This window comes from Neoarius graeffei, chromosome 7 (genome assembly GCF_027579695.1).
Source record: "Neoarius graeffei isolate fNeoGra1 chromosome 7, fNeoGra1.pri, whole genome shotgun sequence".
Classification (NCBI taxonomy): Eukaryota; Metazoa; Chordata; class Actinopteri; order Siluriformes; family Ariidae; genus Neoarius; species Neoarius graeffei.
This window is the reverse complement of record NC_083575.1, coordinates 15,818,803-15,831,240: the sequence shown is the minus strand read 5'-3', so window position 1 is coordinate 15,831,240 and position 12,438 is coordinate 15,818,803. Positions and strand designations below refer to the sequence as shown.

Sequence of the window (12,438 nt, the reverse complement as noted above, 5' to 3'; positions counted from 1 at the left end):
TACTCCCAGCTTTCGGCACTACTGTAATAAGGCCCTGATATGAGTGGAGTACAGAAGCACGGCATGCGAGAGGATGTTCTCTCACACTTGTCTTCCTTTTGCTTTTCAGCTTTAACGTCTGTTTAGACAGAGACATGCGCGCACACGCACGCACGTACACACACACACACACACACACACAGTTGTGTTCTGGTCTGGGGAGATCCCTTCTCTCTGCTCTCCCTCCTTTTCTATCCTCCACGATCACTGCAATACACACACTTTAATCGACAGCAGGTGCATTGACTTTGCCACTCACTTTCCCTGGCCCTGCCCTCCATTCACAAACTGATGCTAGGCCACACCCCCACTGCCACAGTGTCACTCACTAAGTATTTTTATTTTGTTTTCACACCATTCTGTGTAAACTCGAGAGACTGTTGTGTGAAAACTCCAGGAGATCAGCAGTTTCTGAAATACTCAAACCAGTCCATCTGGCACCAACACCCATGTCACAGTGAAAGTCACAGAAACAGGGCTGGATCCAGCTCTCACTAACAGGGTAGGCCAGGAAGTTTTTTTTTGGGGGGGTGGAGTGGGGCTATAATATAATTTATTATATATATATATATATATATATATATATATATATATATAAAATTTATTATATGGGTGGGTGGGCCAGCCTTGTGATAGCCCTGTAGAGCTGGGCCCGCACAGAGATCACAATTTTTCCTATTCTGATGGTTGAAGTGAACATTAAAAGGTAGATTAAAAGTTTCAGATTTTTCAAGTGTAGGTCATAAAAATAATTTTCCCTGACACCCAATTATTTTTGTTTAGTGGACTGAAAACTACTGAATTCCAATCACAGACTTCCAATTTTATGATTTTTTTTTTTAAATAGAACAATTAATGAATTTAGGGCTATGTGGCCCTAAATTCTCCGCTATTTTTTCCTGCTTCAACATGACCCAGTTCAAGATACTACGTTATGCATCACATGGTGGGCTTTCCCTGTTCGCACAAGCCATTGTGGGATACAAATTTGAAACAGGAGAGAAAAATGGAGGACATGAGTGTGTGAATGAAACGTGAAAGACTGACTACAGTAACGGAAAGTGAGAAGAAAAGACATTATGTTGCAAAGGAAAGGAAACAGGACCAAACTAATAAATATCGGCGGTCAGCAAGCACCTCAGTGTGATCAGCTGTTTGTTTAGTGACAGAATGATGTAACAGTCGGTGCATGGTCAAGGTAAACCTGTAGATGGCAGTAATGTAACACTGGATGCCAGCTACCATAAAACCCAAAAGAAGATAAACCTGCTCATGTGCACACGGACTTCCTCTGTCTGCTTGACTGTGCGAAGTGAGCAATTTCATGCATTTCATCATATTTGCTAGGGAATCCCCTCAAATTAAATAACTTCCCAGCCACAGAATGGGCTGATATTTTGTGAGATATTACAGAAATAAAGATATATCACAATGACCAAATTTCAGAGGGAACTAAATTTCACCAATTTTATGAAATTGAAAGGGCGTCTAGCTTTAATTGAAGCTCCTGATTTGTATCTGCATGATTTTATGCATTGTGCTGCTATCAAGGGATTGGTTTATTAGATAACTGCGTAAAACAGCAGGTATATGGGTGTACTTAATAAAGTGGCCAGGGTGTGCACGTGTGTACCCATGCGCGCACGCGCACACATAATAAATGATATGGCTTGTTAAACCTGATCTTGTGTTCCTGTCTCTATAGAGTTTCTCATGTTCATTCTCCCTCTTTTTTTCCTTTTAAATCTAAATTGTGCTTAGGTATAAATGGTGTGTGTGTGTGCAGGGCCGTCGACAGGGGGGGACAACCGGGTATTTTGTCCCGGGCCCAGGCATGAGGGGGGGCCCAGAACTGGTCCCTCATGAAGATGCCATTAATCATTCTGTTTCATTTCAAAATGTGTTGATTTGGGGGAGAAAAATGTGCTATATTTGCATTCAATGAATGATTTCTGGTTCTTTTGCCTTTATTGTCTTCGAAAATAGATTCAAGAACCCACCTACCACCCCTAATGCAGAAATGGTTTGGTCTTTGATTAAGGCGCCAAATAACATGGCACTATAGAGATCTTGCAGTCACGTGACCGGAAAGTACACAACCGCCATCTTGTCGGTCAAAAACACCGCTGAATACTGCTGCACTCGTGTACAGAATGGATCAATTTCAACCGACGGACTACACGGCTCATTTTTCTAATGAACAGATAACTAGATACATGTCTAAAATAAACGATCTACAGATTTGTGACCCTTATGGCTTTCCGGACGGAGTTTTCACGACCGGATTTTGAACTGCCAGCGGAATACCCGGACGTGTATGATTACCTCATCAACTTTCCCTCGCTGTTCAGTGGTGAAGCACTGCGTGCTTATAAACCTCTGCACAGTTATCTTTACAGAAATTCAGGATTTGTCAGCGACTCAGATGTGGCATCTTGTAAACAAAATAATCCTCACTGGATGGGTAAGTCACTTAAGTATTGAGTATAGCACTGACCAGCCGATTATAGAATAGAATAAGGTAATTCCAAATCGTCCGTATTGTTTACATGAATCTGGCGTTGGAGAGGTAGAGGCTTGGCAGTGGAGATTTGAGTGGCTGTTTGTATGTGTATATGTATGTGGCAATCATATCCAAATGTTTTAGGCACGCTTGCTGAGCTGCGCTGAGCTGGACTCCGGTTGCTGAAAGCCCGTGGAACGCTGCCTCTTGTTAATTAAACCTTATTTTGTTGGAAATCATCCCGTGTAGACAGGGCCATTGACAGCTTTGGCTGGGCCCGGGACAAAATAATCTGAGTGGGCCCCCCCCCAAATAATCTGAGTGCCCCCCCCCACACACACACATACGTGCGCACGCACATCGCCACACAGCAACCACCCACACCCAACCCCTCTTTTCACAGTCTCCATTCACTCCAACCCTTAAATAACAGGTATTCCAAGCCCATTATAACAGTCAACCATTTTATTTCAACATTTCAACATATTTACAGTTTGAACATTTCCTTAGTCTGCAACTATTCAGGTGCGAAATGCAATGCGCCGGACTTTTGCTGTGGCAAAGTCGTCAATAAGGTCATTGAAGTCCAGCTTCTTTGCAAGTTCGCGCTCTATAGAGAGCATAGCCAGCCCATTGAGCCTCTCCTGTGACATGTTTGAGCGCAGGTAGTTGATAAACCAAAATGACTGTTTACGGGATGGAACTGGGCCTCAATGAGAACGGAGTTATGGCTTTCCCAAAATCTGAACATAGAAGCATCACCACTAGTGATGTGTACAGTGAGTTTTTCAGTGTATTTTTTGTCTTGTTTTTCATAAACGTCCTTTCCGTACTCGATTTAGAATGTTACAAAAAAAAATTGACACCCTCCCAACCACGTAACATTAGCCTATCTGACCTGGGGGCTGACACGTTTATTATGGATAAACCAAAAGGATTACAACGTTCCCTGGATATAGAACTGGACCGAGAAGATTTCAAAATCTTAACGTGTAAGCAACAACAATAAAACAGAGGTTGTTTTATTCATTTAGGGCTTATTAGGCTACTTTCATTAATTGCGCTTTTCATACAGGCCTATCATTTTTCACTTGAGCAAGGGAATTGTTTGAAGAGTATCCAGTGTAAGCGAAAGTTTAATGTTTTGCAACAGACTAACCTCAAAACACCCCATTTATAGCCCATTCGTTACATTAAACTCTATCTAGCTGGCAATTTCACATGCCGTCGTATCTACACGGGATGATTTCCAACAAAATAAGGTTTAATTAACAAGAGGCAGCGTTCCACGGGCTTTCAGCAACCGGAGTCCAGCTCAGCGCAGCTCAGCAAGCGTGCCTAAAACATTTGGATATGATTGCCACATACATATACACATACAAACAGCCACTCAAATCTCCACTGCCAAGCCTCTACCTCTCCAACGCCAGATTCATGTAAACAACACGGACGATTTGGAATTACCTTATTCTATTCTATAATCGGCTGGTCAGTGCTATACTCAATACTTAAGTGACTTACCCATCCAGTGAGGATTATTTTGTTTACAAGATGCCACATCTGAGTCGCTGACAAATCCTGAATTTCTGTAAAGATAACTGTGCAGAGGTTTATAAGCACGCAGTGCTTCACCACTGAACAGCGAGGGAAAGTTGATGAGGTAATCATACACGTCCGAGTATTCCGCTGGCAGTTCAAAATCCGGTCGTGAAAACTCCGTCCGGAAAGCCATAAGGGTCACAAATCTGTAGATCGTTTATTTTAGACATGTATCTAGTTATCTGTTCATTAGAAAAATGAGCCGTGTAGTCCGTCGGTTGAAATTGATCCATTCTGTACACGAGTGCAGCAGTATTCAGCGGTGTTTTTGACTGACAAGATGGCGGTTGTGTACTTTCCGGTCACGTGACTGCAAGATCTCTATAGTGCCGTGTTATTTGGCGCCTTAATCAAAGACCAAACCATTTCTGCATTAGGGGTGGTAGGTGGGTTCTTGAATCTATTTTCGAAGACAATAAAGGCAAAAGAACCAGAAATCATTCATTGAATGCAAATATAGCACATTTTTCTCCCCCAAATCAACACATTTTGAAATGAAACAGAATGATTAATGGCATCTTCATGAGGGGCCAGTTCTGGGCCCCCCCTCATGCCTGGGCCCGGGACAAAATACCCGGTTGTCCCCCCCTGTCGACGGCCCTGCGTGTAGATACGACGGCATGTGAAATTGCCAGCTAGATAGAGTTTAATGTAACGAATGGGCTATAAATGGGGTGTTTTGAGGTTAGTCTGTTGCAAAACATTAAACTTTCGCTTACTCTGGATACTCTTCAAACAATTCCCTTGCTCAAGTGAAAAATGATAGGCCTGTATGAAAAGCGCAATTAATGAAAGTAGCCTAATAAGCCCTAAATGAATAAAACAACCTCTGTTTTATTGTTGTTGCTTACACGTTAAGATTTTGAAATCTTCTCGGTCCAGTTCTATATCCAGGGAACGTTGTAATCCTTTTGGTTTATCCATAATAAACGTGTCAGCCCCCAGGTCAGATAGGCTAATGTTACGTGGTTGGGAGGGTGTCAATTTTTTTTTGTAACATTCTAAATCGAGTACGGAAAGGACGTTTATGAAAAACAAGACAAAAAATACACTGAAAAACTCACTGTACACATCACTAGTGGTGATGCTTCTATGTTCAGATTTTGGGAAAGCCATAACTCCGTTCTCATTGAGGCCCAGTTCCATCCCGTAAACAGTCATTTTGGTTTATCAACTACCTGCGCTCAAACATGTCACAGGAGAGGCTCAATGGGCTGGCTATGCTCTCTATAGAGCGCGAACTTGCAAAGAAGCTGGACTTCAATGACCTTATTGACGACTTTGCCACAGCAAAAGTCCGGCGCATTGCATTTCGCACCTGAATAGTTGCAGACTAAGGAAATGTTCAAACTGTAAATATGTTGAAATGTTGAAATAAAATGGTTGACTGTTATAATGGGCTTGGAATACCTGTTATTTAAGGGTTGGAGTGAATGGAGACTGTGAAAAGAGGGGTTGGGTGTGCGTGGTTGCTGTGTGGCGATGTGCGTGCGCACGTATGTGTGTGTGTGTGGGGGGGCACTCAGATTATTTGGGGGGGGGCCCACTCAGATTATTTTGTCCCGGGCCCAGGCAAAGCTGTCAACGGCCCTGTGTGTGTGTGTGTGTGCATGGCACCCTGCGATGTACAGGCATGCCATCCAGGGTGTATTCCTGCCTTACACCTGAGATATGCTCCTGATCCACCATGACCCTGACCAGGATAAAGTGCAGACTGAAGATGAATGAATAAATAACATTTACAACATTGAAATTGGAGAAGTGACCTTTTGAGATTGGTGTGTAGTGTGTAATAGACTTCCTAATACACTTAAACACACATGAATATTAAAAAGTAGGGCAAGGTCAGTCTGGCAGATGGCTGGTTGTGAACTTTACACTGTTAGTAATTAATTTTGAAGCAAAGTTTTAAAAAAATTGGTCATGTATGACTGACTTTTTAAAGGAAAAACAAGCAAGGTCTGAGACGTTTTGAAGTCAATGTTTGAAAAACAAAAAGGGAAAAAAATGGTAGTACACTTAGTGTGTGTGGGAAGAAATATGGACAGGTGTTATTTGAGGTGTAGGAGGGGAGGAAGAGAATTTGAATCTTAATGAAAGGATAATGCTGAAACAAGGGTCAAAATTAATGCAAATGATAAGCAAAAGTACCGAAGCATGTGTGTACGCATCTGCCTGTTTGACCTCTGACCTGTGTGTGTGTGTGTGTGGGCTGCGGTGGCTTTACTGTAATTGTTTGTGAAATTACCCCCCCCCCCCCCCACACACACACACTGCTGCATAGAACAGATGCTATAGCACCCTACTTTTAGATAGTTGTAGCAAGATCTAAAAGCGAGACCTAATTAGTCACATAAATACAAATATGGATGATGCACAACGGTAAGGGTAACAACACAAACACACTCTCTGTCCCTCTGCCTTTGGCCATGAAGAAAAAATAATAGGGAAGAGAGACAGAAGGAGTGCAGAGGTTCTTTCTACCAGACCTGAACCCTTTAATGAGCCTATAGTGATACTACTTTGGCATGACACTTGTGAGCTGTCCTGTAATTACTGTCTAGAGCCACAGAGGGAGGTGTCATCTGATTATACCCATTACCCCCACCTAATTTCCTGACGGCAGTATTTTTACTTTAATCCTCCCGTTTTGTTCACTCTTGACTAGAGAGTCCATTTATCCAATGAAATGTATTTTTCAAACATATATTTTTATTCAAAGGTATTATTTACTGATTTTGTGTGTGTGTGTGTGTGTGTGTGTGTGTGTGTGTGTGTGTGTGAGAGAGAGAGAAAGATGGAGACTAAAATGATTTTTTTTTTAATTCACCAATAACACTTTTTGTAACACACTATTGTTACAGATTTCTTTTTACTTCGCTCCTATTTTATCTCTTATTTTTTCCTGGTTTCTATTCTCGAGTTCCCATGCCCCTTGCTTCATAATCACATAGTTCCTCTTAGTGACCTACTTACTTCCCAGAATTCTTGTTTCCTGATCACCTCATCTTTAATTTTTATGTCTTCCAGGCACCTTGTTTCATAGCCGCATAATTCCAATTCCCTAGTTTTATTTCTAAATGCCTTGTTTATGAATTGCTTGTTTATTTTCCTGACTTTTTAACTTTCATGGTTTCGTTTCCTTTTATTTTCCTTGTTCCTGGTCACATTTTGTGGAATTTCCTTGCACAATGAATGTCAGTTCACCATCTGAAATTTCCCCTCCATTCTTTTCCATTGGGAATGACAAAAAAAAAAAGTGGAATAGTGAACAACAACAACTTGATTTAAGGTGTGGCCAAAAATAATAATAAAAAAAAACTTTCAATCACAAAAAGAGATTTATAGCCATTTATAATAATTTATGATCCAGATCTACAGTGTGCATGTACTGTATGATGCTGTCTTGCTCTGTCATACAATTTCTCGTTTTAATATTTCTTTGTTTCCTGGTTCCCCCAGTAGTGCTAATCATAATTTATATCAAACTATAACAGTCAAATTAATCCTGTGTGTGTGTACACACACACACACACACACACACACACACACACACACACACACACACACCACCTGCATTAAAGTACCTGTACATTTTATCTAAAGGAAGAAAGACATTTTCCCATCTGGCTGTGGGTGCTGTGGTTCCTCACTTCTTGCCGATGTGTCACCTTCCACAACCGTTAAGTAATGATAATGTTTGTTAATAATTCACCAGGTTTTAATGGAACTGTCTCTGCCTGGCTGCTTTAAGCAAATGTGCTTATAAATACACAATGTAGAGTGATCTATTGACAGGGCTGGGCAGAACACACACAAGAAGTATCAACAGCTGAATACTGAATAAGTGTCCTCAATGTTTTCAGAAATCTGATACAATAAATACTTGTTACTCATTGGAAAGGTGATGGTGAACTTTCTTTACATTAGGCGTTTTATGGCTAGTAATATTTACTAGCTGACCAGGAATAATAAAAAAAAAAAAATCGTCTGTTTTATAGTCAAAGCAAAAACAGCGTAATGACGTGGTTAATGATCTAACAACAACGATAATAAATAAACAAAAATAAATAAAAATTCATTTTAGATAACACAAGAAAATTAAACCAATGGAGCCAAAATCTGCTATGTTGATTAAAATAGTTAATAAAACACCTGGTAGTCTTTCATTTTGAATTAATGGAAAAATATTCCAAAGGATTCACATAAAAATTTTTAAATGTAGCTGTTATGAATACTGCCTCTAAATACAGATTAAACATACAATACGTAACAGGACAGTACATATCGCTACTGATTTCTCAATATCATCAATCCACACACAAAGGATTATTGACCTTCATATTACATTGTTTGTTTATTGTTGGTTTATCAACATTTGATTCTGAGCTATCATGTTCATGTCCATACAAACAGTGACCTCTGAAAGTATTGGAAAGGCAAGGCCAATTCTTTTATTTTGCTCGACACTGAAGACATTTACAGTAGGTTTGAGATCAAAAGATGAATGAGACAATAGATCAGACTTTCAGCTTTCATTTAGATCTAGATGTGTTCAACAACTTAGAATAAGACACTTTGTTGAACCCACCCATTTTTCAAGTTGATCAAAAAAGTGTTGGAACGTGCGACTGACAGATGTTGCTTGTTACCCAAGTATCCCCTTTTAGATTGATTGATTGTTTTCAAAGTCAGTAGCTCTGAATGTCTATAATATTTCATATGAAATTCAGGTTTGAGCCCTGAATTTCACAAGGGAAGACTGCATTTGTTATTAAAAAGGATAAACCAACAAAGACCAGTGATCTGTCTATGGGAGAAAAGCAAGACATTCATAATGTTGGAATAACCAAAACAATTTTTGGTTTAAAATAAATAAATAGTGGTCGACCCCCAAAGGTATCATCATCTAACTTGTATAACACATCTACAGTTGTGGTCAGAAATTTACATACAGTGACATGAATGTCATCTTGGATATGAAGGTCCTGGTAATATTTGGGCTTTGAGTAATTTCTTTGAACTGTTCTTTTTCTGTGGCAGAATGTACAACATATATCCATCCATCTATTATCTGTAGCCACTTATCCTGTTCTACAGGGTCACAGGCAAGGAGCCTATTCCAGCTGACTATGGATGAGAGGTAGGGTATACCTTTGGACAAGTCGCCAGGTCATCGCAGGGCTGACACAGAGACAAACAACCATTCACACCTACAGTCAATTTAGAGCCACCAATTAACCTAATCTGCATGTCTTTGGATTGTGGGGGAAACCGGAGCACCCGGAGGAAACCCACGCAGACACGGGGAGAACATACAAACTCCACACAGAAAGGCCCTCGCCGACCACTGGGCTCGAACCCAGGACCTTCTTGCTGTGAGGCAACATTGCTAACCTGTACACCACTGTGCCACATATATCTTTAATTAACACAAAACAAAAACACTAGAATTTGGTGCACAAGTTTTAATTTTCTTTGGGTTTTCTGAAATCAACATAGGGTCAAAATTATACATACGTGCTCAAATATACATACAGCACACCAAATATTTGGGTAAAATGTCTCTTTGCAAGATTCACCTTGGTAAACAAAAATGTTTATTGTTGTTTACCATGAACAAGCTTCTGGCAGAATTCTGGTTGGATATTTCATGACTCTTCATGGTAGAATTGGTAGTGTTCAATTAAATTTGTTTTGTTCTCTTGGCATGGACTCAACTTATAAGCATGGGCCATATACTGTATTTTCAATGGGGTTGAAGTCAGGACTTATTTTAAGCTTAATGTAAGCCTGCTTTATCTTCCACAACCAGCTCTGATGCGTGTTTGGGTTCATTTTCCTGTTGTAAGTTCCAAGTCGTGTTCAAGTTGCTGATGGTTTATGCTGAAGAATTCTGAGGTAGTCCTCCATTATTCCACTTTGTGCAATAAACCAGTTCCATTGGCAGCAAAACAGCCCCAGAGCATGATGATTCTACCACCACCACTGGCAGTGTTCCTCTGTACATCGTGGTCATTGCTGCCAAACAACTCAATCTTTGTCTCATCTGACCATACAGCTATCCTCCAGAAGACCTGTCCGTGTGGTCAGCTTCAAACTTTAGTTAAGCTTGAAGGTGTCAATTTTGGAGCAGGGGGTTACTTCTTGGATAGCAGCCTCTTAGTCCATGGTGATCTGAACTGTAGACAGTGATCCATCAGCTTCCAGTTCATGGCAGGGCTGTGCCATGGTGGTTCCCAGGTTGTTCCTGACCATCCAAACCCATTTCCTTTCAGCTGAGGGTGACAGTTTGGGTTTTCTTGAAACAAAATGGCTTGGCAAAGTGACTACACCTCACAATAACTTGGACACAATTGTGTAAACTGATCTTGGAATTTGCAGTTGTTTAGAAATGGTTCCAAGAGGCATTCCGGAGTTGTGTATATCTGTGATCCTCTTTCTCAGAGCTGCACTGAGCTACTTGGGCTTTCCCATTTTGCGGTGTGTTGGTCAATCCAATGAATGCTGCAAACAAACCCTTTTTATGAAGGCACAGAGAAGCTACCAGCTGTAGTCAATCATGATCACTAACAGGAAGCTAAGAGACCTTGACCTTGGCAAGAAAAGAAACATTTTGGAAATTGCAGCATCTCTGAATTAATAATCTAAGTGAGCATATGTAAATTTGACCCTGTATGTATAATTTTGACCCTGTGTTGATTTCAGAAACTCCAAAGAAAATTAAAACTTGTGCACCAAATTCTAGTGTTTTTTATTTATTATTATTATTATTATTATTATTATTATTATTATTATTATCATCATCATCATTATCATCATCATCATCAACACGACGGCAGATCAGAATTTGAGCTCTCCTTCCCTGATATATCTACAGTTGTGGTCAGAAATTTACATACAGTGACGTAAATGTCATGGCAATATTTGGGCTTTCAGTAATTTCTTTGAATGGTTCTTTTTCTGTGGCAGAATGTACAGCATACACTTTAATTAAAAATAAAATTATTATTATTATTATTATTATTATTATTATTATTATTATTATAAATAATAATTGCAAACCCAAATCTCTTCAGTTTGCAGCAAAAACAAAAGGGGGCTATATGACAGAATACATTCTGAATTGGATTAAGCACAAGACTTTTTTTTTTTAACTTTTGTGATAATGGACATATAGTAAACCACCATGAACATGATTGCAAAGTCCTGAAAGCTTTTTTGAGGTTTCCTTGTCCAGTTTCAATTGCTAAGCTATGATTGTTCAGGGGAGGAGTTTGATAAAGAGCTAAAAGTATATTATAATAAAAATAATGCAACTCTGATAGAAATAGAAACTTTTAGCAATTTAGATTTTAGCCACTCTCAAAATATGCTTACTTTCTGACCAGACAAATGTTTAAATTTTGAATTATGGTTTGGCATGGTGTCATTACTTTAAGTCACTCAAGTGATCATCACTGATGTCATAAGCACAGGCCATTACACCAATAAGAGGTAACACCACTCACGAATTTCCATTAAAGATGTATTTTCCAACATGGCATCAACACTGTCTCTAAGCACACATCATTAATCACACCAGTGTTAATAAAGTGTTCTATTAAATCTATTTTTCTCCCCTTTGCTACTGGTTGAAATGGTTGGTCTTTCATCTGAACTTTGACAGAGGTTGTTCTTAGTATTATTAAAATTATATTTTATTCTGCTAATTTGCATATTTGCTAGGCTTGACAATAAAATCAATGAGAGATTTTTTAAAAAATGTCTGCCAAAGTTTCTAAAGGAATACAACTGACATGCAGGACAAGGTATTTTTCTAGGACTTGATGGTTTGAAAGAAAATGTATTAAAAAAAATACCCCAACAGACACAATGAACAGTCAAACCATTTTGGTGGTTGTTCAGTTGCTGAGGACCCTTTACGGTTACACAATGATGTCTGCTGTATGGGGTACTTGACCATTAATTTAAAGGACATGTTTCTTCCCCTATTCTGAGAATGATTATTATTATAATCAACATTTCCTTTGGTGTGTGTGTGTGTGTGTGTGTGTGTGTGTGAGAAGATGGGTCAAAAGGTGATGTCTAAGCAGATCAACACCAGAGAGCCAGTGAAGGGAGTGCTGATGTCATACACCATAACAGACTTGCGCATCCCTCTGTCCTACGAGGTTGGCCTTACTCCCATCACTGCCTTCGGTACTGGAGATACCGTCACCCGGACCATCCAGTACTCTGAGCGTAAGTTCTCATGACCTCAAATCAACATGATAGCAGAAGGGTGAGAAAAACAC

General features: G+C 39.7%; 1 protein-coding gene across 1 annotated transcript in view; it reads left to right on the top strand.

The window, feature by feature from the left end:
• The window catches only part of LOC132889128 (MAM domain-containing glycosylphosphatidylinositol anchor protein 1), a 700,848-nt gene that overhangs the window by 562,877 nt on the left and 125,533 nt on the right, over positions 1–12,438 (top strand). The window contains exon 12 of the mRNA XM_060925323.1: positions 12,211–12,385. Within this exon, the coding sequence (XP_060781306.1) occupies positions 12,211–12,385 (175 nt within the window). The remainder of the gene's footprint in view (positions 1–12,210; positions 12,386–12,438) is intronic.